This window comes from Artibeus jamaicensis, unplaced genomic scaffold (genome assembly GCF_021234435.1).
Source record: "Artibeus jamaicensis isolate MK-2021 breed Jamaican fruit bat unplaced genomic scaffold, CSHL_Jam_final contig_475, whole genome shotgun sequence".
Taxonomy (NCBI): domain Eukaryota; kingdom Metazoa; phylum Chordata; class Mammalia; order Chiroptera; family Phyllostomidae; genus Artibeus; species Artibeus jamaicensis.
Window position 1 is genome coordinate 4,190,889 of NW_026521852.1, and position 24,063 is coordinate 4,214,951.

Below are 24,063 nucleotides of genomic sequence, written 5' to 3' on the forward strand. Positions count from 1 at the left end.
TACAGCAGCATTCCTGCGTGGGCTGTGTTGTTCAGCAGAGCCTAGAGCAGGATTCTCTGACTTTGTTTGCCTGCCTGGCTTTACTTCCTTACTGCAAAAAGAAGGGTGGGAGTCAGTGCCCTTTCTAACTCCACATCCTGGGGCTCCCTGACCTTAAGTATGCAGCTCCTGCATCATCTCCTACACTGTCCAATATGATAACCACACAGGGCTATTTACATTAAAGTTCAATTGACATACTAATCATATTTCAAGTCCTGTATACACACATGTGGCTAGCAGCCACTGAGCTGGACAACACAATATGTACATTTCCAACACCACAAAAATTCCTCTGGGCCGAGCTCAGAGATGTATTCTGGACAGCAATAATGATCAGGTCTTGTGGTTGAAGGATTCCTCAGCAGGACAAAGGGACGACTTGGGGAAACAGTAAGGACCTTCTCGGTGGGGCAGTGAAGGCTCTCCCAGGTTAGTAACGAGTGAGATACTCCTTAGCACACCTTCCTCTAACATGCATCACCCAATGTTCCTTCTCCATAGCGAGTGTGGTGGTGCGGGGGGTGGGGAATATTTGCCCAGGGGCTTCTGTACAAGGAACCGCCACTGAGATGTGGTAGGGGCTTCAGAGCCTTTCCCAGGTGCTCAGGGACTGGACACAGAGAGGTGGGCACAGGTGGGCTACCCAAGCTGACCTCTTCTTGGTCACAGGCTCATCTCCCTACAGCATAATGGAGTGCAGGCGCAGAAGGAGCCCTCCCCCGGCCCTGCCCCAGAGAGAGAGGTTCTAGCCCAGGTAGGAGGGAGGAAGCCAGGTACGAGGGGAGAGGAAGGTGGTGCCCTCACGCGGGGGCTGTCCGGGGCCTGGGCCTCCCACGCGCCCCGCCCCCCGGTCCCGGCCCGCGCCCCAGCCCCGCCCCGCCCCCCACCCTTGCGTCACGGCCCCGGCGTCGCGGCCCCCTCGGGGGGCGTCAACCCGTCCCGAACCCCAGGTAGCGGCGGCCGCGCTGCTTCCCGCCCGCCCGCGCCGTGCGGGGGCGGGAAGGGGGCGTTCCCGCGGCCCGAGCTCCGCGGCCCGCGCCCGTGATGTCACAATCGCAGCCAGCCCCGGCGTTCCCGGGTCGGCGTGGGGCTGCGGGCTGCGAGACTGCGAGCGCGGTGGACGCAGGCTCCGGAGTCATGGCCTGACCCCGGCCCCTCCCCCACCTCGCTGCCCCCGCCCCGAGCCGGGCCCCCTCCCGCCGGGGCTGGAGTACGCGCGGCGGCTCCGAGGGGGCGGCCGCTGGGAATGGCTGCGCCCCCTTCGGCGCCGGTGCCGCGCTCGCCGTGTTACCTGCGGAGGCCCGCTGCCGGCCCGCAGTGCTCATGGGGCATGGAGGAGGGAGCGGCGGCGGGCGCGCGCCGCCGGGAGTCGCCGGGCCCCCTGCGGGCCGCCGCCGTCCCGTACTTCGGAATCTCTGTGCACCAGGACGACATTCTGCCCGGAGCCCTGTGCCTCATTCAGGAGCTGCGACCGCACTGGAAGCCCGAGCAAGTTCGGACCAAGGTACCCAAGCGGGAATGCGGGACGTCGAACCGCGCATCCTTACGGGCGTGGGTCCCGGGGGCGCGGCTGCTGTGCAGGAGGGTTGAGATGGGGGTTTGTATGCGTGTTTCCTTTCTCATTCACCTCCTGTACCCTACACACACACACACTCACACACACACTCACACACTCACACACACACACACCGTTCCACTCGGGCTCACGGACGGGCACCCCCGAGGTCCACCTGCCCGCCGACCGCGTGAGGCGCGGTGCGGGCCCCACCTCCTGTCCGTGGTGCAGCTGACCCTGGCTGCCCACCCGCTGCCCATGGGCGCGTACCCAGCGGGCTCTGAAACCTGCGACGGCAGGAACTTTTCAGAAAGAGCCCCCCCCCCCCCCCCCCCCGCCAGTCACACACACGGTTTGCCCTTTCTCAACCCTGTGGTGGTAGCAAAGCCTCCAGGCTCTGAGCGGCCCCTCCTGTCCGGAATTCGGGCCAGCCCCTGCGCTGTGTGGGAGTCCTCCGCATCACCCCGGCTCTGGCTCAGCAGCCCCCCCACTGCCCCCACAGGGCACCTCCCCACCCCACATGGGCATACACAGATGGGCAGAGCTTCCCACTGAGGAGCCTCAGGCTGTCTCCCCAGCTGACCTGCATCCTCAGTAAAGAGTCTGCACCTGCCCATCCTCCCATCCCTTTTGGAAGCTGCTTGTGGAGGAACAGCCCGAGGCAGGGAGCACCTGCAGCCTGCACTGGAGTGGTAGGGGCTCCATGCTGATGATGAACCTTCTGGGAGGTTCAGGACCAAGTGTGCTGAGCATTTTCAAATGCTCCCCGAGGGTGGGTAGCATTTTCAAAATAAAAGGCATATTTTGGAGTAAAAGTGTCAAGGCATCAAGAAGGCCTGAGGTTAATTCCAATACTGGCCTAACATACCGAGTGTCAGTTTCTTCCTCTTAGGACTTCAGTTTCCCCACCTGGAAGTAGTTCAGATGTCCTCTAAGGCCCCTTTCAGCTCTGACACACTGTGCCCTATAAATTCCATGGTTCATTCCCCCTTGTCACCCCCTGGGGGACCCTCGTCTCCCAGACAGGGTCTGTTACCTCCTCTGGTATGGAACTCAGAGACCCTAAGGAGCTCTGACCACCAAAGGTCTGGGGTGGGTGCCACCCTCAATACCCTGCGTGGGCAGGAGGGACAGCAAAGAACCCTCTGCCTACAGGTGGTGAGAGGCAGTTGGGTGGGGATGTACTCATCCTGAGTGATCCTCCTCTGCCACATTCTGGTCCATGGAGGTTTCTTATAGAGCCGGGGTGGAGGCGGAGGGAGAGGAAGACAGCCTCTAACCACCAAGTGGTGGTCAGGCTCCTCCACCACCAAACCCCATGCACTGGAGGCACACTCAGGAGAAGTGAGGGTGCCTGGGCTGAGCCCAAGCTGCCACTGTTTTAGAACTCTCTAGTCTATCCCAAGTGTTAGGGACGGTGCTGAGCTCTTATTAAGTGAGAGGGGAAAGGACGAGATTCCCTGTGGTTGTGCTCCAAGACCTGTGCTGAAGTGGGGTAGCCATGGGGCAAGAACAGAGGTCCTGCCCCGCGCACCCTTGCATTGCCCTTTCCCCATGCTAGCGCTTCACCGATGGCATCACCAACAAGCTGGTGGCTTGCTATGTGGAGGAGGACATGCGGGACTGTGTGCTGGTTCGGGTGTATGGAGAGCGGACGGAATTGCTGGTGGACCGGGAGAATGAGGTCAGAAACTTCCAGCTGCTGCGAGCACACGGCTGTGCCCCCAAACTCTACTGTACCTTCCAGAATGGACTGTGCTATGAGTACATGCCGGGCGTGGCCCTGGGGCCTGAGCACATCCGCGAGCCCCGGCTCTTCAGGTGAGGAGGGTGCCCAGGGGTACTGCTCATCTCTATGATTTCTCAGGCCATGGGCTTTGAAATCCTTGGCCGCCTTCCATGGTATAGAGTGGAGTCCATGAGTGAGTCAATAGATCTGTGAACTCCCTGAAATTGCATGAAAAATGTGTGTGTGTTTATGTGCATTGCTATGTGAAGAGCTACTATGGCTTTGTATAGATTTCCAGTGGGGATCTGCTGAAAGCACAATGAATTCCTAAGGGAGGCACATGAGAACTTCGGTTAACGTGGGACCAAAGGATCTGGCTCCCTAAATGCAGCAGGGATCCCTTTCCTGGCCCATGCCTCAGCCCTCTGCTTACCCTAGTCTGACTTGGAAACATCTCTGAGTCTTGGAAATGAAATACGAACCAAATCCCCAGAGCAGTCAGGGCTTCCTGCTCCTCCCTTTCTGCCAAGAGTCCAGACATGCTAGGAGAATGGCCCTATAGGGTCAAACATGGTTTTAGCAGCCCAAAGAGATGGCATCCTCCCCCAGTGTGAACTCCTTCCAGGCTCCCTGATAAGATGGGAGTCCAGGTTTGGGGAGCTGCTGAGGCTGCCATAGGCTCACAGAACCCATGGACCCCAGGGAGCTACTCCTGTTAATTGCCTAGATTAATGTGTGGGACCTTCAAGCCTTTTGGATACTATGGCTGTGGGGCCTGGAAGGTGGAGGACCAAAGAAGAGCCCATGGTACGCTCTTTCCTCTGCTGGGCGGGGAGGTCAGGCAGGGTCCACCTTTATCCTTCCAATGCTGTGGCCATGTGCAGGGTCCTCAGCCTAGAATGAGTCCCCAGGGCTGAAATTACTCCTGACACTGGGGACAGTGGCACAGGGGTCTACCCCAGACCTTTGGGCTCTGTCCTGCCCCAACCTCAGGGAACAAGCCATTGAAATTCCGAGGGGCCACAACAAAACCCACCTAGAGAGTAAACCAACAGTCTTTGTTCCCTCACCTGCTGCAGTTAACCCCAAGTTAGTGCACTGCGTCCTCCTTGCAGGGAGCCTCTCTCGGGTGCTCTGGGGACTCAGGAGGAGGGAACTGAGGGCCTCACCCTGCAGTGCCCTGACCACTGCTTCTAGAGCTGGTGAGGCCCCAAAACATTCCGTTGAGTTACATATTATAGCTGGGTGTTTGTGTCTGAGGGTGGGGGATATACAAGCCCATGTAAGGGGCTTTTCAGCCTGGAAGGGTGAGGTCTGAGGAGCCCTGGCCAGGCTCTCGCTACCAACTGTTCCCAGCTCTTGTGCAAATAAGCTCAAATATTGGCAGATCCTCACTACTCCCAGTCTCTACCACCCCTATGAATCTGATCCTGTCACTCACCCTCTTGTGAAAACAGTTACCATTATCAGAAAGATTGAAGATGGATTTAGGCTCCATAATAAAAACTTTACATTTGGGGGAAAGCCAGAAATTGGGCAAAGTACTTTTCCTAGGAGGGACTATCATCTTTCTGGGGTAAAGGTGGTTCTCTGAGGAAAGGTGGGGGTGGGCTTTGGGAGCTACTTCCCCATGTTGCCCTGAACCCCACCTCCCAACCTTCACTGTTGAGGCTTTGCAGCATAAAAAATGCTGAGTGTTGAGGTTAACTTTCATTGCTATTCCAGACAAGGACCTTATTGATATTCAAGGAAATACTTTGTCCGTGCTCTATTCAGAATCTTCCTTCGGGAAGGGAAGGCCTGGGTCTCAGGTCGGTTTCCTGCCTTGCCCAGACCCTAGTGGACTCCCTCCTATTCCAGGGCCTCTGGCCTCTGAAAGCACAGACTTCATATCCCAGCCACTCAGTTGCTGCCACACCCCTTGCCCCCTACATAGGTCAGGGGGAGGAGCCCCCAGAGCGCCCTGTTATCTTGTTGGGTGATAGCCTGCCTCTTCCCAGTACCTGGCAAGGGGAGGGGGTGTCCCTGGAACAGCTTGGCAACAAGGTTTCAAACAGCCAATGCCTTTTTTGTCTTTCTTGGCGATTATTAGTCAAACAGGCCGAGGTGAAGGAAGCTTGAATGTTGGAGGCTTGGCAGCCAGTGGGGCTCCAGAGGGAGAGCTGACAGAGGCCTGGGGGAGCCCAGCTGGGACCCAGGGCCTCCGAGGACAGGGTCCTTAGCAAGGCCCTCCCTTTCTGACCAGTCAGTCCTCCAGCAACCCCCACCCGCTCCCAGCAGTCTTCCCCTGAGCTGCTTTCTCCTCTCCCCACTGCCCCTCCCTCTCTCCTGGGACCTTGGATAATGTCCACAGGAGAACTTGAAAATAGAACACTGGTTTGTTTTGCGTCCTTGGCACCCAGCCGCCAGCATCATCAACTCCCTGCCAGAGGAAGGGGCTGCCCTGGGCCTGCCTTCTTCCCTCCCCACCTTGGCCAGACTGATAAGAGGTGGGCATTTCTACCTATCTGGCATTGCCACCTCCCAATCCCTTGGTGTCCTGCATTCACCTCCCCCTGAGGGCATGGGTCAGAGTCCAAGGTGGGAGGAGAGGTACCGCCCCTATCCTCTGGTGACTCGTCTGTCTTCAGGGATTGCTGTGGGCACATGACCTTAGCATGGGGCAGGGTCATTGGCCTGTGACCAACAGCCCACTGCTTTACCCTTCTGCTACCTGAAACAGCCCCAACTCTGGCTCTGGAAAGGGAGCTGCTAGGCTAAAGGCCATATCTCCTCTTCTTGCCTTCTGCTGAGGTGAAGAGCTCTTAAAAGATTTGTAATGATAATCCCACACTCTGCCCCCCAGCCAGCCTCTCATGGACAGTGTAGGGCTGCTTTCTGGTCTGGAAGGGCTGAGCAGGCAGGGCCTGCCCCACCCACACTGATACCCTACTCTTCCTGTTTTGTGCTGTAGGCTAATCGCCTTGGAAATGGCAAAGATTCACACCATCCACACCAACGGCAGCCTGCCCAAGCCCATCCTCTGGCACAAGATGCACAATTATTTCACCCTTGTGAAGAACGAGATCAACCCCAGGTACAAAGATCTGGGAGGGTTCAAGGCTGCCACTGTCTCTCCCACCTTAATGTGATCCTACTCCTCTTTCTTTCACTCTACCCCACGCACAGGAGGTTTAGGGATTTCAGTCCTGATTACAGAGACTCTGTCTCCAAGAAGAGTTGGGCCAGTTGAGAAAATCTGAGGAACTTAGACCCATAGCTTTAGACTCATGTGCATATTTCTCCTTGAGTCTTGACATTACGGCAGGGCCTAGGGTCAGGGACAGCATCTCCCCATTTTACTTGGAGGACACTGGAGCTCAGAGACTAAGGTTTGCCCAGTGTTGGGGGCTAGTCAGAGGCAGGGCTTCTGTTCCCAGCCCAGGGCCCTGTCTACCTGAGCTGCCTTTGGAGCCATGAGAAGGGAGGGCCCTGCCCTCTGAGAACGGGGTGAGGCTGAGTCACAGTCATTCAGAAGTCAGTTCATCTACGGACAAGCCCTTGGGACATCAAGACTCCTGCTACTGGCCTGGATGCCACTCATCCCCACATGCCCCTCCGGACCCTGCTTTCCACCTTGTTCACGCTGACAGCTTGCTGTTTCCTCTCAGCTCTTTTCATCCATCCTGACGTCACCTTTCCCCAGATAAGACAGGCTTTCCGGAACCACCCCTACATGCTCTGGCTAGCAACCCGAGAGCCCTTCTAGTCTTCGGAAACCTGACTCACCAGCATAGCCTTGAGTGCTGAGACAGCAGTGGGGGCAATGGAGAAAGAGGTGTCACCTTGTCCCCTCCACAAAGGCATGAATGCCCATGTTCCCATGTTCCTGGGAGTGGGTTACACAGGTTTGGGGCAGGATATCTCCTTAGCTCCTCAGAGATGACAAGACAGTAAGGAGCTCCCTCCCACTCTCCCTCCCACTCTCCCTCCCACTCTCCCACACACGATGGCCCTGTCCGGACCCTCCCACTTAAGGATTACCAAGCGTTGCTTTGGGGCTATTGGACCATCGTGGCCCACGTGTAGACCTTCTGTGTCGGGTGTTATCTCTGGGACGAGCACTGCCTTGTGCCTTAGGACCAGAACAGCACAGAGAGCAGAGTCCTCTGGTACCTGAACCGACAGGGCCCTCCCATCCCCCAGCCTACCACTTCTATTTGACAGATTAAGAAACTGAGGCCCATCATAGGGATGGACTTGCCCCAAGGTCATTGCTATCAGTGGCAGCTCAAGGACTAGAATTCAGGTGTGATGCTCAGGTGTAAACCCTGCTACTACAGCTTTCTTTGATTCTGCAGTCACTGTGTAACCTTTGGGGGTGGGGGGTGGCCTTGTTGGGAGGGGAGTGGTCTCTGGAGAAGAACTGACCAATTCCCTTTGTTTTTGTCATACCTTTGACCTTGGACAAATCAAATTGCTAGGCTTTTTTGAGCCTCTTTGGGGGATGATGGCCGCCCTGAATGGCCTCCCCTGCCCGAAAGCAGGCTGTGGGGAGCAATCACTGGAAGCACCTAAGTTTCATAGTAACCCTGCCTAATAACCCTAATTTAGTCCATCCTCCATTTCACAAACGCTAATTGATTGGGATTTAAAACAGTAAAGAACACAAAGGTGATGTTGGCCCTGCCCATAAGTTGCTTAGAAACTGGGTAGAGAGGACCTGCCCATGCAGAGCCATAGAAGAAGGCAGGTGTGTAGAGAGTGCCAGGGGTTGGAGAACCAGGGAATGTCTTCCTGGCGGAGATGGGAGGGAGGCGCTGTGGCTGGGAGGCGTGATGCTGGGTAGCTGAGTTGGCTGGAGCAGATCTCCATGAGGGCTTGGGAGGGGTGCAGGGAGACAGAGCTGCAGAGTCATGTGAACTGGAGCTCAGTAGTGAGGGGTCTTTGATGGCAGTTAAGGAATGAAGATTCAGTTTCACAGCAGTGGAAAGTAATTGTGAAAGTGTATGAGCCTCAGATTCAGGGCAGCGCAGTAACCTGACCTGTGGTGGGAGTGAGAAGTGGGGGTTGGAGGTGGGGAGACCAGCTGGAGGAGCATTGAAATTGAATGGGCAACATCCAGCACTAGGGTTCCCCAGATTTGAGCGTGAGATTCCCCTGGGTGCTTGCTAAGTGCAGGCTCCCGGTGTGACCCTGGAGAGTGGTGGGAGGTCTCACACCGGACCCCAGGAGTCTGCATTTCACAGACTTCCCTGGTGATTCTGAGGCAGGGGATCAAGGAACCATTTTGGGGGGATACTGCCCTAGGCAGCTTCATGGGAGCTGACTCAGAGACCTTATGGGAATGGATGTGGCAGCCTAGGTGTTTGGGTAAGTATGGTGGCATCCAGGGTGGCCAGAAGGATGCAGGGTTGATGATGGCTTCGGGGCCCTTAAGAGGAGACTCAGATAGGGCCAGGCCACGTAAGCCGGAACACTTGGAAAAGTCCATCTTTCCCCACTCTGACCCCGAGAGCTGAGTGGCCACTTGCCAGGCGGCAGTCCCTTCCTCAGGCCCCTTCAGCCTGCTCCTGCTGCTTTGGCAGGACAGAGGAGCGGCTCTGCCTGCCGTGTGAAAGCTTCTGAGATGACTGTTCCACCCACCCCACAACCTTGGGAGAGTATGGTGGTGTCAGGGCTGAGGGGAGCCCTGCTGGCGATGTTCCAGGTGTGGGGGGAGGGATGGGGAAGCTCGGGATTGTTTCCACAGTAACCATCTGCGTGGCCTTGGGGTGGGTAGTGTGGGGGTCAGACAGAGGTCAGGGCCTGGGCAGCAGGCATCCAGGATGTCAAAGCCATGTGTGTTTTTTTTTCCAGGCTGAGACCTGGGCAAACCAAACGAAGTCTCCCAGTTCTTATCTTTGGATGGTCTCAGTCCAAGAAAAAAAAAAAAGAATTTTAAAAGAAGAGGTAGCTTCTTAAGGAGAGCCAAGAGGAAAATACATTTTATGCAGTCCTGTCGATACAGATAAACTCCAGTGAGGATGGCGTGGGGGCAAGAGGTGGGAGGCCTCCCTCAGATCAGCCCTTGACAGTGCCTGAACTCAGAGTGGCCTGTGCAAAGCTTTGAGCAGGGCAGCCGGGGCCTTGTGGTTAGGAGGACTGTCTTGATTGCAGACTCTTGGATGAGCCTAGGACTACTTTCCTTAGGAAATAGAGGGTCCAGCTGTGCAAGAGACATCTGGAGGCTACAAGGAAGACTCCGCCCTTCTTGAGTCTCAGTTTCCCCATGGGGTTGGACTAGAGACCTAAGATCTCTTGGCTTTGACCTTCTGAAGCCTGTGAGGAAGCTTCCCACTTGTTCTTTTCCAGGGGGCACATGGGGACACCTTAATCGTTGAATATTCTGGTTTCCGGGCTGGGGAGAGGGCAGCCGGGCTGTCCCATGGGAGCATCAGGAGGACCCATCACGTTCTCGTCACCCTGCACATGCTCTCACTGCCCTGGGCAAGAGACCAAACAGGAGATACATGAGCGGAGATAAAACCCCAGGCCTGTCCCCTCCTCCCATCAGTGGTTCTTAGTTTTAAGGGCTCTGCTGACTGGCTTCTCAGTGTGCACAGACCAGTGCCTCCTGGGGACCACAGTTCAGAGCCTCTGCACACAGTGTGTCCTCCTCAGCGTCCCTGTGGCTTCTGATGGAGCCGTTTGTTCATCTGTCAGCACGAATTTCTTTCAGCAGCAGTGCCTGTGTGTGGTGTGGGATGGGGTGGGGCTGAGTGGCCTCTGTGCATCTTTGTTTCTGCCCTCGAGTTGCCCACAGCCAGTCTGGCAGGGGGCTGGGACAAGGAAACACACACTCCTAGTTCAAGGTGGAAGGGACAACATACTAGGGAGCTACACAGCAAGTGCTTTCCCAGTGAATGGCCCAAATGTCCCCTTGGCCTTGAAGGAGTGAGTCCAAGAAACAACCTCTTTGCTTCTGTATGTGGGCCTGAGTGGTCTGTGAGATACGAAGTTAAACCCTGTGATCTGTCTGGGACACTAGCTGTGAGAGCATGAGGGAGACAGACCAGGACGTACCCTCCTCCTCCTCAGGAGAGCACCAGCGCTCCAGCCCCTCCCAGGGCCGCCCTGCTGCCCTTATGCTCTTCGCCAGAGATAAGTGAGTTTGGACACTCATCCTCGCCTTCCAGTCCTCTTCTGCGCCTCCTCCCTTACCTTCCTGTCCCTTTCACAAAGTAGCAGGGACACTGTTTAGTCAGGGATTTGGGTACTTTGCAAAATGCTTTTAAGCCAGTGTTTTAATCATCTTAGAGTAAACAGCACATCAGAAGGATGGGAGACCTTAGTGCCATTTTGCAGATGACAAAAGATTGGCCATTTGTCCAAGGTCCCTCTGCAGTAAGAGGTAGTGAGGAGGCCAGAGCTCAGGGCTTTTGAGACCAAGCACCTTCCCGTCTACTATCAACCCTCCCTCCACCGGCCACCTTTCTCGCCACCGTGCAGCCTTTCCACAGATGTCCCTAAGATAGAGGTGTTGGAGCGCGAGCTGGCCTGGCTGAAGGAGCACCTGTCCCAGTTGGACTCCCCCGTGGTGTTTTGTCACAATGACCTGCTCTGCAAGAACATCATCTATGACAGCACCAAAGGTACGGCTTCTTTGGTCCTGGCTGCCCGGCAGGGTTCTGTTCCTGCGGCTGGTAGTTGGACAAGCAAGAGACCATTTGGCTTAGGTCTTAAGTTAATCTGTAGGAGAGAAATGGAAAAGGAAACATTCCCACTTAGAAAAGTCCAGGTCAAGAAAGAACTCAGTCATAGTTTGAGGAGGTTTTGAACATTAGGGCATCCCAGCCACTCCCCCTGACAATGTTTTGGGCTTCCAACCCCTCGCTGCCGCTCTGAGCCTTCCTAGAGGGAAACCTGTGGCCGCCCAGATGAGAGCTTCTCCCAGGGAACCTTTTGCTTTATTTCCAGTCCTCAGCCATGCTGAGCGCACACATCTTTAGATGAGGAGGGCCCAAGGATCTAGCTGTGTGAGAAGGACAGGTGGAGCTGGACAAAGGGACAGACAGATGGAAGCTCAGAAGATTGCTGCTGAGGAGGTTGGGGAAGGCCAGGTGGCTACGGGGCGCAGCCAGAGGCAGTGAGTAAATTGCAGAGGCCTGTGGAAGTCTGACCAGGCTTGTCCAGGTCTGCTGGGACCAGCCACCTTTGCTTCTTCTCTACCTCATATAGGTCACGTACGGTTCATCGACTATGAATATGCCGGCTACAACTACCAAGCTTTTGACATTGGCAATCATTTCAATGAGTTTGCAGGTGAGGGGGCATTACTGTTTGACCTGTGCTCAAGATACTCTCCTTATGATGGACAGTCAGATCAAGGAGAGCATGAGAGGAGGTTCTGTACTTGGGGGATAGAGGCTAGACAGCCCCTGTCCTCTGAAATGTCCCATCTCGAGGGAGGAAGACAGTCTGCCTTGAGATAGCTTCAGGTCTTCTTGGGGAGGCAGGACCCACCTATGCAGAGCACACTCCTGCTTGCCAGTATGGCAGTTTGGTACGAATTAGGAGAATGTGCCCATTATAGGATCCCTGAGGCTACTAGTTTGGCATGTGAGTTAGAAAAAGACCCTTTCCTCTGAGTACATGCAGTGAATGCCAGGCAGGCCAGCGTGGGACAACCTCAGCCTCCACTTACCCCCTTGTCCATACTTCTTTATGCCCAACACAACCTGCACAATTGTAAATAAGGGCCCAGCATGCAGGTAAGGAGCAGAACAAGCTGTAAGTAGCTACTTGCCTAGTAGCATCATGAAAATAATCTAGGTGGAATTACTTAAAAGTACGCCCTCTGCAACTTGACTCCACAACTTTATATTTTAGAAAAATTTTAATTACATTTTACTGATCACGCTGTCACAGTTGTCCTGATTTCCCCCTTTGGCCCTCACCACCCACACGCCCTGCTCCCTCAGGCAGTCCTCACACCACTGTTCACACCCACGAGTCACGCGTATAGTTCTACAGACTCCTCCATTTCCCGTACTGTACTTTTACACCCCCACAGCTATTCTGTAACTACCTATTTGTGCTTCTTAATCCCCTCACTTCACCCATTTCTTCTCCACACCCCTCTCCCATTTGGTAACTATCAAAGTGCTGTCTGTATCCATGATTCTGTCTCTGTTCTTGTTTGCTTAGTTTGTTTTTTTAGATTAAATTGTTGATTGATTTGTATTTTTTGCCATTTTATTGTTCATAACTTTGATCTTTTTCTTAAATAAGTCCCTTTAACATCTCATGGAATAATGGTTTGGTGATAATGAACTACTTTAGTTTTTTCTTCTCTGGGAAGCTCTTTATCTGCCCTTTGATTCTAAAATATAGCTTTCCTGAGTAGAGCAATCTTGGCTGTAGGTCCCTACTTTTCATGGCTTTGAATATTTCTTGCTGAATCCCTTCAGCCTGCAAAGTTTGTTTTGAGAAATCAGCTGAGTCTTATCGGAATTCCCCTGTAGGTAACTAACTACTTTTCTCTTGCCGCTTCTAAAATTTTCTCTTTATTTTTAACCTTTGGCATTCTAATTCTCGTATGTCTGGGAGTGGGCCACTTTGCATCCATCTTGTTTGGGACTCTGTGCTTCCTGGATTTGTATGTCTATTTCCTTCACCAAATTAGGGAAGTTTTCTTTCATTATTTTTTCAAATAGATTTCCAATTTCTTGCTCTTTCTCTTCTCCTCTCACCCTTGTGATGCGAATATTGGGTCTCTTGAAGGCTGCTTATACTATCCTCATTTTGGGGGGATTCTTTTTTCTTTTTTTTTTCTTATTGGTTGATTTTTGCTTCCTTATGTTTCGTATCATTGATTTGATTCTCGGCTTCGTCCACTCTACTGTTGTTTACCTGTAAATAGTTCTTTATTTCAAATAGTGTACACTTCATCTCTGACTGGACCTTTTTTATGTGGTTGTAGTCCTCACTTGAGCATCCTTATAACCAGTGTTTTAAACTCTGTATCTGATAGACTGCTTATCTCCATTTCGTTTAGCTCTTTTTCAGGAGTTTTGATCTGATCTTTCATTTGGGCCATGTTTCTTTGTCTCCTCATTTTGGCAGCCTCCCTGTGTTTCTATGTAGTAGGTAGAGCTGCTTTTGACTCTGTGTCTTGGCCTAATGTAGCAGGTGACTTGTAGGGTCCCATAGCACAGCCTCGCCTATCACCCAGGCTGGGTACTCAAGGTGTGCCCTTCATGTGGGCTGACTTCATCCTCTTCTTCTGGTTGAGTCTTGGTTGCTGTTGGCAGGTCAGTGTGAGTGATTTACCCAGGTTGGTCAGGGTCAAGGACTGGCTGTGACCAATGACCACCAACCTCTGCACTCTGTTGAGAATCAACAGTGCAGGGGCAGGGTGGTGGTGCTCCGACATGGTCTGTAGCTGTCCACTGGGTGCACTGGACCTGGTGTTTCCCAGGTGGTGCAGGCCAAGGTCAGCCCCCACCTGTGCATACCTAAGGGTATGGCTCCCTGGGGTGGCCACCAGCTGCATTTAAGACCCTGAGGGACCATGGGGCCTCCACTGGGCAGAGCAGCCAAATTGCGCGGGTGACACAGAGATGAGACTGGCACCAGCAGGGCACTGAGCCCGTGCATGCTCAGCAGCCAGACTCACCTTTCCAGAAGGGATAATTCTTAAGTATTTTAAGTCCCTCACCCACCATACAGAGTGAAATCCAGCTGGAATTTCTCCAGAGGGTCAGATGGCATCCTGGTCTTAAGTTGAGAATAAAGGAGAACTGAACATGGAAGGAGGACGAGGGAGGAGACTGGGAGCTAGGGAGCGGGACCTCCAGGTTTTTTGGAGCAAGGAGACCTGGTGCTGGGAGATGGGTTCCAACCCTGAACCCACCCCCAACTGGCTGTGTGACCTGGAGCAAATTTCTTCTCTCTTGGCCTTAGTTTATACGTCTGCACAAGGAGGTTCTTCCCAGCCATACTCTTGGGGCCCTAGGAGCCTGAGTGTGTTTCTCTAAAAATAGAAGGAAAGTTTGGTAAGGACAGAAAGAAAAGGAGAGAGGAAGAGACTGGGGAGGGTGGTCCAGCTCTACTTCTGTCTTAAATGAACTGCTGCTTTATGTACCAGCTCTGAAGCCATTGCCTCTGCCACCGCGCCCAGGATGGGGCTGGGGTGTGTTGGCCTGGCAGCCTGAGGACTCAGAGAAGGGCGGGACTAGAGGGGTCCAGGCTGTCCAGACCAGGCTTTCCAAACCTGTTTCCCAGTCATCGGGAAATTGGGTTAGGGGCAGAAGCCTTGGAATATATGTTGTTACCAAGTTCTCCTGGTGATTTTTAAGTAGCCAGCTCAACACTGGCCCGAGAAGCAGTGTTTGAAAGACACACAGCCTCCTCGTGTTGTCAGTGAGAGGAAAGGGCTTGTCCAAGGTTAGTACTGGACCTAAGACCACCAGGGCCTGATTCAGTGCTGTGCCCAAATGCCTCCTATGTGACACAGTTTTATATAGGGCACAGGGGAGACAGAGGTGCTTGGGGGGACCCTGTCACTCCCAAGACTGTCCCTTCCCCTCAACCAGTCTGTCTTTCTCAGTGTCCTCAGTTGGGGTGGGGCTTGACCCTTCACACATTATTGGTGATCAAGACAAGCTGCATTCCTAGGCACAGCCCACAGGGCAGAGCAGACTGAGGTTTTCAGTGAAGCAGGGGATACCTGAGCTGGAGGCGGCCCCCGGGTGGGCCATCTCTCAGCAACTTCTGTGCTGCTGCCTCCCCATCAGGTGTGAATGAAGTCGATTACTGCCGGTACCCAGCTCGGGAGACCCAGCTGCAGTGGCTGCGCTACTACCTGCAGGCACAAAAGGGGATGGCCGTGACCTCTAGGGAGGTGGAGAGGCTCTATGTGCAAGTCAACAAGTTTGCCCTGGTGAGTGCTTGTGACTGGTAGGGGGCAGGGGGAGGAGCCAGGAGGTGGGGTGCGGCCCCACCCCCAGCTCCTGCCCTCCCACAGCCTTGTGGTGGAGGAGAAAGCAGAGCCCAGGGTCAGGTGTGAGTTCCTGGGAAACCCTGCCATGTGCTCCTGAACCCCAGACTAGAGATGAGATCTGGGAAGAATCGTGTTGGGAGTCCCCTGATACTAAGATGCCCTGTTTCCTGCTTCTCCCCACCCCAGCAGGTCTAGGAAAGGGAGAGCCTGGAAAAGTTTGAGGAAATCAAACTTTTTTCCTTCCAGGAAAGATCTCAGCTACTGTTCTAGCAGGTCTTTCATTTGGACAAGTAGTTCTTTCTAATGTCTAATCTTAGCCTTTCATGCTACAGTTAAACACATCCCTTCTTTTTTCTCTTCTTTTTCTTGTTTTTAAACCTTTGGAGGAGATAGAGAATGTCAGCTTAATCCTCCTTGTTAGCTTCCTCTGCTGACTCAGACTCCTTGTAAGTCCTTCCCACCCGGCTCTTCCTGCTCCAGTTGCTGTGTTGTCAGTTTTCTTTTTCTTTCTTTTTTTAAAAAAGATTTTATTTATTTTTAGAGGGGGGGGGAGAAAGTGAGGGAGAGAAACATTGATGTACGAGAGATATATTCATCATTTGCCTCTCTCACACCCCACAACTTGGGACCTGGCCCAAACCCCAAGCACATGTCCTGACTGGGAACCAAACTAGCAACCTTTCAGTTCGCGGGTCAGCACTCAGTCCACTGAGCCACGTCAGCCAGGGCTGTCTTGTCAGTTCCTTAGTTGAATGCCACTTATCCAAGGTACATGGTTCATGCCAGGTCTCTACTGGTGTGTGCCCAGCGATTGTCTTATTAATGTCAGCCATGCACACACAAGAGATCAGTGAGCTGCCCTGAATTTCACACATCATCATGGAGCTGGGATTTTGGATTACCTGTTCTAGTCTCCTCATTGGCACAAAGCTGATTCTCTTTCAGGTTCTTCCTCTTAACTGTTCCACCTAATGCCTTTCTCTTGCTAAATTTTTTAGTCATCATTCATACGTGCTCATTGATCTGTGCTTCCTTTAAGTCCCGAAAAAGCAGAAAATGCAGGGAGGTACTGTAGAGTTCACCTGAGAGTAAGCAGGACTTGGAGTGGGGGGGGGACACCAGCCAGGGGAAGTGTTGGAGTCACTGCTGTTTGTTTGGGGGCAGCAAGAAGCCTGGCTCTCTGGCTTCTGGAACCTGGGATGACTTGGGTGCCTCTGGTCAGTGGGCCTGGGCTCTGGCTTGGAAGTTCATCTCCCCCTGGGTATGCTGGCCTTGAAGACTCGAGGAGATGCCCTGGTATGAGAAGCCAGAGGTGAAATTCTTCTTGGCCTGGGACACAAGCCAAGTCCTGGAAGCACCAGCCTGCTGACCGCCCCCCCCCCCCGCGCGGGTAGAACCAACTCTGCTTGCTTGTTTCTAGGGCGTCCCCAAATGCTGACAAGTGACTTGAACTGAATCTCCCCAACCTGTGCTGGGGAGGCCTAGTTCTGTTTTCCAGTGCGACTGCGTCCCTCCAGCTCCATGGGGCCCGTGACAGCCTTGGGAGGGTCACCGTGCTGATCCTCTTTGCTCTGTTTCCAGGCATCTCACTTTTTATGGGCACTCTGGGCCCTCATCCAGAACCAGTTCTCCACCATCACCTTTGATTTCCTCAGGTGAGCACCCAGGACAACTGGGACCAGAGTGGGGCAGGGGGAGAAAAGGAACAGCTGAGGGTGTGGGGGCAAAGGACAGCTCAAATAGAATGTCCAGAGTCCACTCCTCTGCCCACTCATCCCCTGCCCGTGGCCAGCGGGGTCACCACTCTAGGGGAGCAGCGCTCTGAAGGAGCCTGATGTTCTCACGCCGCCCTGCCTGCCCGGAGGCAGGCTATGCTTTCCCTGTCTTCTCCCGAGACTCCAGAGCCCTCACCCATAGGGCTCAGTGGTGAATGGAACGGCCACAAGTCAGTCTGGAAGATCACAGACCTGGCCCTCATTTTATAGCTGAGAAGTCAGCGTCCCAGAGAGTGGGAGTGACTCGCTGAGGTCGGTCGGTGGTTTAGTGCTACTGAGAGGAGTGTCAGGCCCAACTCCTCCTTCAGGGGCCCCCTAGCGACACAGTACGAGCTATACTGACACCGTACTTGAGTACTGACTCCTTGGCAGGAAAGGGGGCCACGCATCGTGTGAGGTACATTGCAAGGAGGGGCCCAAAAGACTAATTTATTTATAAAAATTGTGTATTTATTCTTACGTGTTTAAACTTCAGTCACTTTAAAAGTCCCGTGTGGCAGATGTACTGCATCCATCTGATGCAGTGCACCTATTGAGACTTTCTACTGCTCAACACTGTTTGAATCCCTCAATTTTGATGCCTTTTAGTGATTCTGCTATTTCTGTTTCACCTCTTCCGCATCAGCAAAACCTTTCCCCTTGAGGACTTTCTTCATCCAGGGAAATACACAAAAAAGTCACTGGAGGCAAGATCAGGTGAATAGGGAAGGTGGAACATGGGAGTCATGCCCTTTCTGGTCAGAACCTGCTGAACACTCAGCGAGGCACAGGCAGGTGCACTCGTAAATCGCCCACCACAGCATGGGCGCACACACTGAGCACCTTCAAAAAACATTCATTGAAGCTGGACGTAGTCCTCACAACACCAGCTACTGTACTGATACAGACGGGTGCCTAGAACACTCACCTACCTAGTGGGGGAAGCCTATATTACCAGGGGCCTGCCCTCTAGAAGATAATTCCAGTTTTTTGGGGGGCTCCCCACCTCCTATGTCTCTAAAGATCAGGAATTATTTTGTTCTTCATTCTGGTCCAGTCTCCTCCCCATCCACCCTTAGCCAAAAAGGAATGATCACCTGGCTTTCAAAGTGTTCTCAGCCATGAGAGAAACGCAGGTCAAAAGCACACTGAGTTACCACCTCACACCCATTAGGATGGCTGCTATCAAATAAACAAAGTAACAAGTGTTGGCAAGGATGTGGAAATGAACCCTAGTGCACTGTTGGTGAAACAATACTGTGCTTCCTCAAAAAATTAAAAATAGAATTACTGTATGATACAGCAATATCGCTGCTGGGTATATATCTAGAAGAATTGAAATTAGGGTCTCAAAGAAAACACCTGTGCACCTGTGCTCACGGCAGCATTACTCACAACGGCCGAGAGGCGGACGTAACCAAGCGTCCATGGAGGGATGAATGGTAAACTCATGCAACAGAATATCATTCGTTCTTAAAAAGGGAGGAAATCATGTCATATGCTACAGTGTGGATGCACCTTAGGACATTGTATCAAGTGAAATAAGCCAGCTACAAAAAGACAAAATTGCAATTCCACTTACGTGAAGAAACTAAATCAGATTTATGAAAACAAAGTGGAATGTGGGGGCATGGGAGGGGGAATGGGGAGCTGCTCTTTAAGGGTCCAAAGTTCAGTTTTGCCAAATGGAAGAGACCTAGGTATCTGCTGCCTAGCAGTGTAAACGCACTTAGCAATACTCAACTGTGAAAATTTAAAAATAACCTTGTATGGGGAAGGGTTGGTCTAATAAGCTCTAAGAAGAAAAATTAAATTATAGTTGCATTAAAAAAAAAAACTCACCCTGTGCTGGTGTTGACTTGCACAGACCTAGATGGGCTGAGCTGGTGAGAAGCTTTGCTCCTGCCAGGAGTCCCTCAGCTCTCTTTCTTGTCTCCTGGCAGGTACGCAGTGATCCGATTCAACCAGTACTTCACGGTGAAACCTCAAGTGTCTGCCTTGGAGATGCCAAAGTGACCAGCTGCCCCCTCACTCCCCTAGCCATCTCTGACTGGAAGGCTGATTTTCTAGGGCTTGGTTCTGCTCTGGGGTCCATACCCTTGGACAAGGTGGGCGAGGGGACAGGTGGGTATCCTGGGAGAAGACTCCACCAGCCCCCAGCGGGCGCTGCTGTGACCACATTCTCTCGTTTGGAAGGACTGATGGACCTTGCTCTGGGGGCCTCTTTGTCTGGCCTGACTTGTGGGAAAGTGCCTGCAGCCAGCTAGAGCTCAGACCACAACCACCCTGAAGTCCAGGGCTCCTGGCCCCAGGCCAGTCTGGGATCTGGGCTGCCTGGAGGTGTCTTTGACCTTCCTGGCTTGGGGAGGGGGAAGGTGGGAGGGCTCCTTTCTACCTCCAGTGCCCTGAGCCTCCAGCCCATCTCCCCACAGGCCCCGTAGGGGTGTTGAGCCCAAACCAGCACCAGGCCAGCTCTGACAGATGGATGTAAACACCTTGCGGTGGGGAGCCTGACAGTTCCCTAGCAGCTGCCTCATCTGAGGTCCTTTGTTCCAAGCCCAGTCGATCAAATAGCCCCTTCCTAAACCTCAGTCCGACTAGGGCTCCATGCTCTGGCTTGTGCGGAGGGGCAAGCAGCCAGCAGCCGTGTTCTTCCCCTGGCCTTCCAGGCCCTCACTTCTAAGGACCTGTCTCCCCAAGTCCACCCACTTGGGTTAGACTAGCAGGATTCTCGAGGGGCCAGGGACCAGGACTCGCCTGGCATGCGAGAGCCTGGGTAGGATCTGTCACGAAGGTGCTGACTGATGTCATCGTCCCTGACTCAATGGCCTCCAACTCCTTTCTGCCCTCACAGCCCCTCAGCTTGGGCCTATGAAGTGATTCATTTGTAAATTATCTTTGATTTTCTGCATTAAAAGGACCATTTCCGACCGGGACCACTCTGTCTCAGTGCAGCTGATGAGGCTGTGACTTGGAGGGTGTGACCAGCCCAACTGTGGTGGGGGCAGAGGGGTCTCAGCCCCTCTGGGCTGTACACTTTCCATCATGCCCTCAATGCACAGGCCGATTGGGCCCCAGCTCCTGGTATTGAGTAGAGCTGGGCAGGGCTTGTGGTTTCTACCTTGACCTTGCATGAGTCAGCTGGCAAAACTGGGAGGATGCTGCTTGGAGAGAACTGAGCTGTGGACTCCCAAGAACTTGGCCTTACCTGGATGATGAGTCAGTGAGACCCTGAAGGGAAGTACTGAGACTTCTTCCTTGGTCCTCTCTGGCTCCTAGTATTTGGGGGTTGGAGAGGGTGCTACGATGCCTGGAACCAGTCTGTCACTTTTTCAGGCCAGAGGGAGGGGAGGGCAGGTGCTCCAGGGAGACATGGGGTATCCCACTCCACAGCCCAGGTTGCTAGGACTGCCCTACCCTGACTGGAAAGAAGTGCCCCAGGGCCCCCGAAGGTGCCTGATACCCTTAGGGGCAGTAGCAGCTGCCTGTCTCAAGGATTCTGCAAAACTACTTAGCTGCCATGGCAACTGCTAGAACTGAGCTGGCACCTGCAGCTGCCTTCAAGGTCACAGTGACCCAGTGTGGCTGGGCCTTACTGGGCAGGACTGAACCCAGGGGTAGCCACGGAGAACACGGAGAAAGGAGTGTCTGGCACAGGGATGGTGCCCGGGCTGGGCAGGGCAGACCCCTGAGGGTTCTCTGTGGGGTCAGGTGCTCCTGGTGCAGCCTTCCTGTGGACTGAAGAGCAGCGTCCACCCTCCTTGTTCCTCTCAGATCCCCCTCTGGAGCTGAAGGCAGCTCGTCTCCTGGGGCCTGATGTCATAGTGTCCCAGTGGTGAACAGTACAGGCATAGGGCCCCCCAGGTGTCGTCCTGGACCCCGAGGCCCCTGGCCACCACCTGCATGAGGGAGTTAACCTGCAGGCACCATCCTGCTGCTGCCTTTGAAAAAGCATCCTCTTCCTCAGTTCTCCAGGGGAGAGGGCAACTGGGGGCAGGACCCTCCCCCCCAAAGCCCTGGAGTTCCACCATCTCTCCAGACTCTCAGCAGGGTCTGGACCTGAAGTGCTGCCAACAAAGCACTGCCAGCAGTCCTCTCTGCTGGGCCCTGACCCTCGGCATCCGCAGAAGAGGCACAGAGGGCAGAGAAGGGTTCATGACCGACCTTCCTGGTAATTACCCGGGTGCTGTTCCTGGTCTTCCGATGCCCCCACCCCCCACCCTGCCACCCCCGTGGGGCTCCAGGACACCAACCACAGGTTCCCATAAAAGGGTTCTTCCATCCTAAAAGCATGCAGGGTGCATGGCTCTGTCTCAGCACCTAGAATTGGTGGGTGGAAGAGGGAAACTGAGACAGCTGGACACCATGGCCAAGCAATTTACACCCAGGTGCGGATGGTAGAAGACCTGGCAGGGGGCAGAACTGGGGAAAATGAGGACCTCGCCCCCAGGGTAATCTTTCCTTCCCTGGAGATAACAGCTAGGCCTCAGCAGTATTCAGCTCCAGGCCCTGAAACAGCAAAACCAGGTGGTCAAATCCAGAACCAACTGCACTGACCAATCAGTGGAGACCATGACCCTAAAAGGGCACATCTGGAGAACAGATGAACATTCTGCTGAAACCCTCCCGAGATGCTCCCCAAGATTCCTGCCTGAGAGAGAGAGCGAGAGCGCGAGCGCGCCTAAAAGCCTGAAGACAGGACCCAGCAAGGGCTCCTTCTGGGAAGCATCCCGTCATTCCTCTCCCTTCTTCCTCCACTTCCTTCTTCACAGGCACCTGTCCCCTAAACTGTTAAGGCAGTGGGCAGCTGGTGCTTGGCCCCAGCTGGTCCCAAGGCCCCTTTTTCTCTGACTTCCCAGTGAGCTAAAGCAGCCCAGCCCAGGATCTCCTGTTGCTCCTGCTTTGCTAAGCCTGTCCTTGTTTCATTGTCCCCAGTTTCACTGGTCACCTGGACTCGTGTGAAATCTTTCCTACATGAAGTCAAGAACCCACACAGTACACTCAACCGTAGGCAGACCCGCTCAGGATCAGGCCCCTGTCTGGTAACAGAAGGACGATTCCTGGAGTGGGAAGTGGGCAGTACTGGCTTCAGGTTTCCAAGGCCACAGAAGAGCTGGGAATAGGGAAGTGAGAGGAACTCGGGACTAGCAGGGGATGAGGTGAGCGTACCTGGGAGAATCCTGACCAGACTGCTGCCTTGAAATGGTCTGGAACACAGGGTTGGTGTGGACACAAGGGTGAGGGTAGATGGACAGGAAATAAGCGACTCCTCCCTGTAACCACCAGAGGGCAGGTGCTGGAGGCAGCCATGCTGCTTTTCCCAAGGACTGCCTGCATCTTCTCAAGTGGCCAGGGAAGCTGGGCTCTGCTGTGGAGACATGGGGTAGGCAGGGCCAAGGAGAGGGCCCAAAGCTCTGGGAGGCTGGGTTGGGGAAAACCTGCCACAGTTATCAGCCAGGATGGTCCCTAGTTCAAAGGGCTGGGACTAATTGTTGGGGAGTCTTAGTTCCAAGTTCGTGGCCCTGGAATCAACCACACCCAACTTCTCCAACTTAGTAACTCCTTTTCCATTAATGTCCCCTGCCCCCATCTGGGCTCTGCTGGAATATTTCCTGTGTTGGAAGGTTCACCACCACTTTGAACATTTTTGTCAAACGTTGTTTTAAGCCAAAAATATGACCCTTGAGAAGATCAAGAAGCCAGTTCTACCTCATAACCTGCAGACTGTATTTGCCCCTTTGAAGAAGGTAGTCTTATCCCTTACGCCCTACCTTAGTCTCTTTTCTGGGGAGAAGAGGAGACCCTTTCAACCATGCCTCTAATACATGTCCCCTCCAGCAGTCCTCTTCTGTGCAGGGTACCTGTCTTTGGGTCTCTTCAGTGTGACAATGGCCTTTGTTTAGGGGCTAGGGCTGTGGTGTACACTGGTTCGTCACCTCCTTTTTGTGAACACATGCCTCTATGACTCCCACCCAGATCTCTTTCCCAAGAATTGCCGTTCAGCTTTGCTGTCCCTATTCCATATTAACATGATAAATTTTTAACCACAGGAGTTAAGTCTTTTTATTGATGCCTGTTAGTATGTATCTTGAGAGTTTAAATCTCTTACCTAGCCATTCCAGGTCTAATAGACTGTTATTTCCCCTAAGTGCAATATAAAGTTCTTTGAAATCCTCATTCAAAGCATAAGGTCAGAGCCCTGGCCAGGCGGCTCAGTCGGCTGGAGCATCGTCCCATGCACCAAAAGGTTGTGGGTTCGATTCCCAGTTGGAGCATATATGGTAGGCAACATATATATGATTGATGCTTTTCTCTCACATGACTGTCTCTCTCTCTAGAATCAATAAACATATCCTGGATTAAAAAAGAGCATAAGGTAAAAAAAAAAAAGCATAAGGTCACAGATACAGCCCTGAAACACACCAGAGACCCTGTTCATTAATCAGTATCCCAGGAGCTTATACAGGAGTTAGGGGTGTCCGTGTGAACATTTTTCTGGGATGAGAGAGGACCCATGGTTTTCAATAGATTCTCAAAGGGCTCCTCCAAAAAGAAGGTAAGAACCATGGATAAGACTTAACCTCCTTGTCTTGGGACGAAGACAGTGAGGTCTGAGGGGAGTCCTGACACCCCTCACTCCCAACACACACACATGCACAAGGCCACGTGGCTAGACCTGGGAAGAACCCAAACTTCCTGACTCAACAGCAGTTCCACTGCTGCGTTTCTCTCTCCAGGCATGGACAGCGTGTGTTGAGAGCGGGCTCTGGCTCGCCACCTCAAGGCAAGGGCAGTATCTTATTCAGAGTGTGCGCTCTGGGTTCTAGGGCCAGGGGTGGGGAGAGGAGAGCCAGAGTTGGGTCTGAGCCTCTCCTGCTTGCTTCAGATGTTCCTTCTGGGTCACAGGCCTGAAGCTCCCTCAGGCTGCCAGCAGGGGGCAGTGATGCCTGGGCTGGTGGCAGCTGTAGGACTGCTGGACTCGAGCCTGCCCCCATTCCCCTACGCAAGGGCCGAACTC

General features: G+C 53.5%; 1 protein-coding gene across 5 annotated transcripts; it reads left to right on the top strand.

Moving 5' to 3' along the window:
• The first annotated feature begins 983 nt into the window (after positions 1–983).
• Positions 984–19,981, top strand: ETNK2 (ethanolamine kinase 2). Of its 5 annotated transcripts, none has more exons than XM_053667921.1 (9): positions 984–1,546; positions 3,159–3,418; positions 6,280–6,402; positions 10,797–10,939; positions 11,526–11,609; positions 15,086–15,231; positions 16,873–16,946; positions 17,692–17,762; positions 18,349–18,936. In XM_053667921.1, the coding sequence occupies exons 1-9, from the start codon at positions 1,289–1,291 to the stop codon at positions 18,489–18,491; spliced, it is 1,302 nt and encodes a 433-aa protein (XP_053523896.1). In that variant the 5' UTR covers positions 984–1,288; the 3' UTR covers positions 18,492–18,936. The 5 variants fall into 5 exon arrangements, with proteins under 5 accessions (XP_053523896.1, XP_037009052.2, XP_037009055.2 ...); XM_037153157.2 differs by lacking the exon at positions 18,349–18,936 and adding an exon at positions 18,989–19,981 and having other exon boundaries at positions 986–1,546; XM_037153158.2 differs by lacking the exons at positions 17,692–17,762; positions 18,349–18,936 and adding an exon at positions 18,989–19,981 and having other exon boundaries at positions 989–1,546.
• The last annotated feature ends 4,082 nt before the right edge of the window (positions 19,982–24,063 follow it).

What these genes read in the sequence shown, in the direction of transcription:
- ETNK2 (XM_053667921.1), top strand. Translation starts at nt 1,289, where the DNA reads ATGGCTGCGCCCCCTTCGGCGCCGGTGCCGCGCTCGCCGTGTTACCTG. An exon ending in AAGTCAACAAGTTTGCCCTG is followed by an intron (nt 15,232 to 16,872) that starts GTGAGTGCTTGT and finishes CTCTGTTTCCAG; the next exon opens with GCATCTCACTTTTTATGGGC. An exon ending in ATCACCTTTGATTTCCTCAG is followed by an intron (nt 16,947 to 17,691) that starts GTGAGCACCCAG and finishes CTTCCGCATCAG; the next exon opens with CAAAACCTTTCCCCTTGAGG.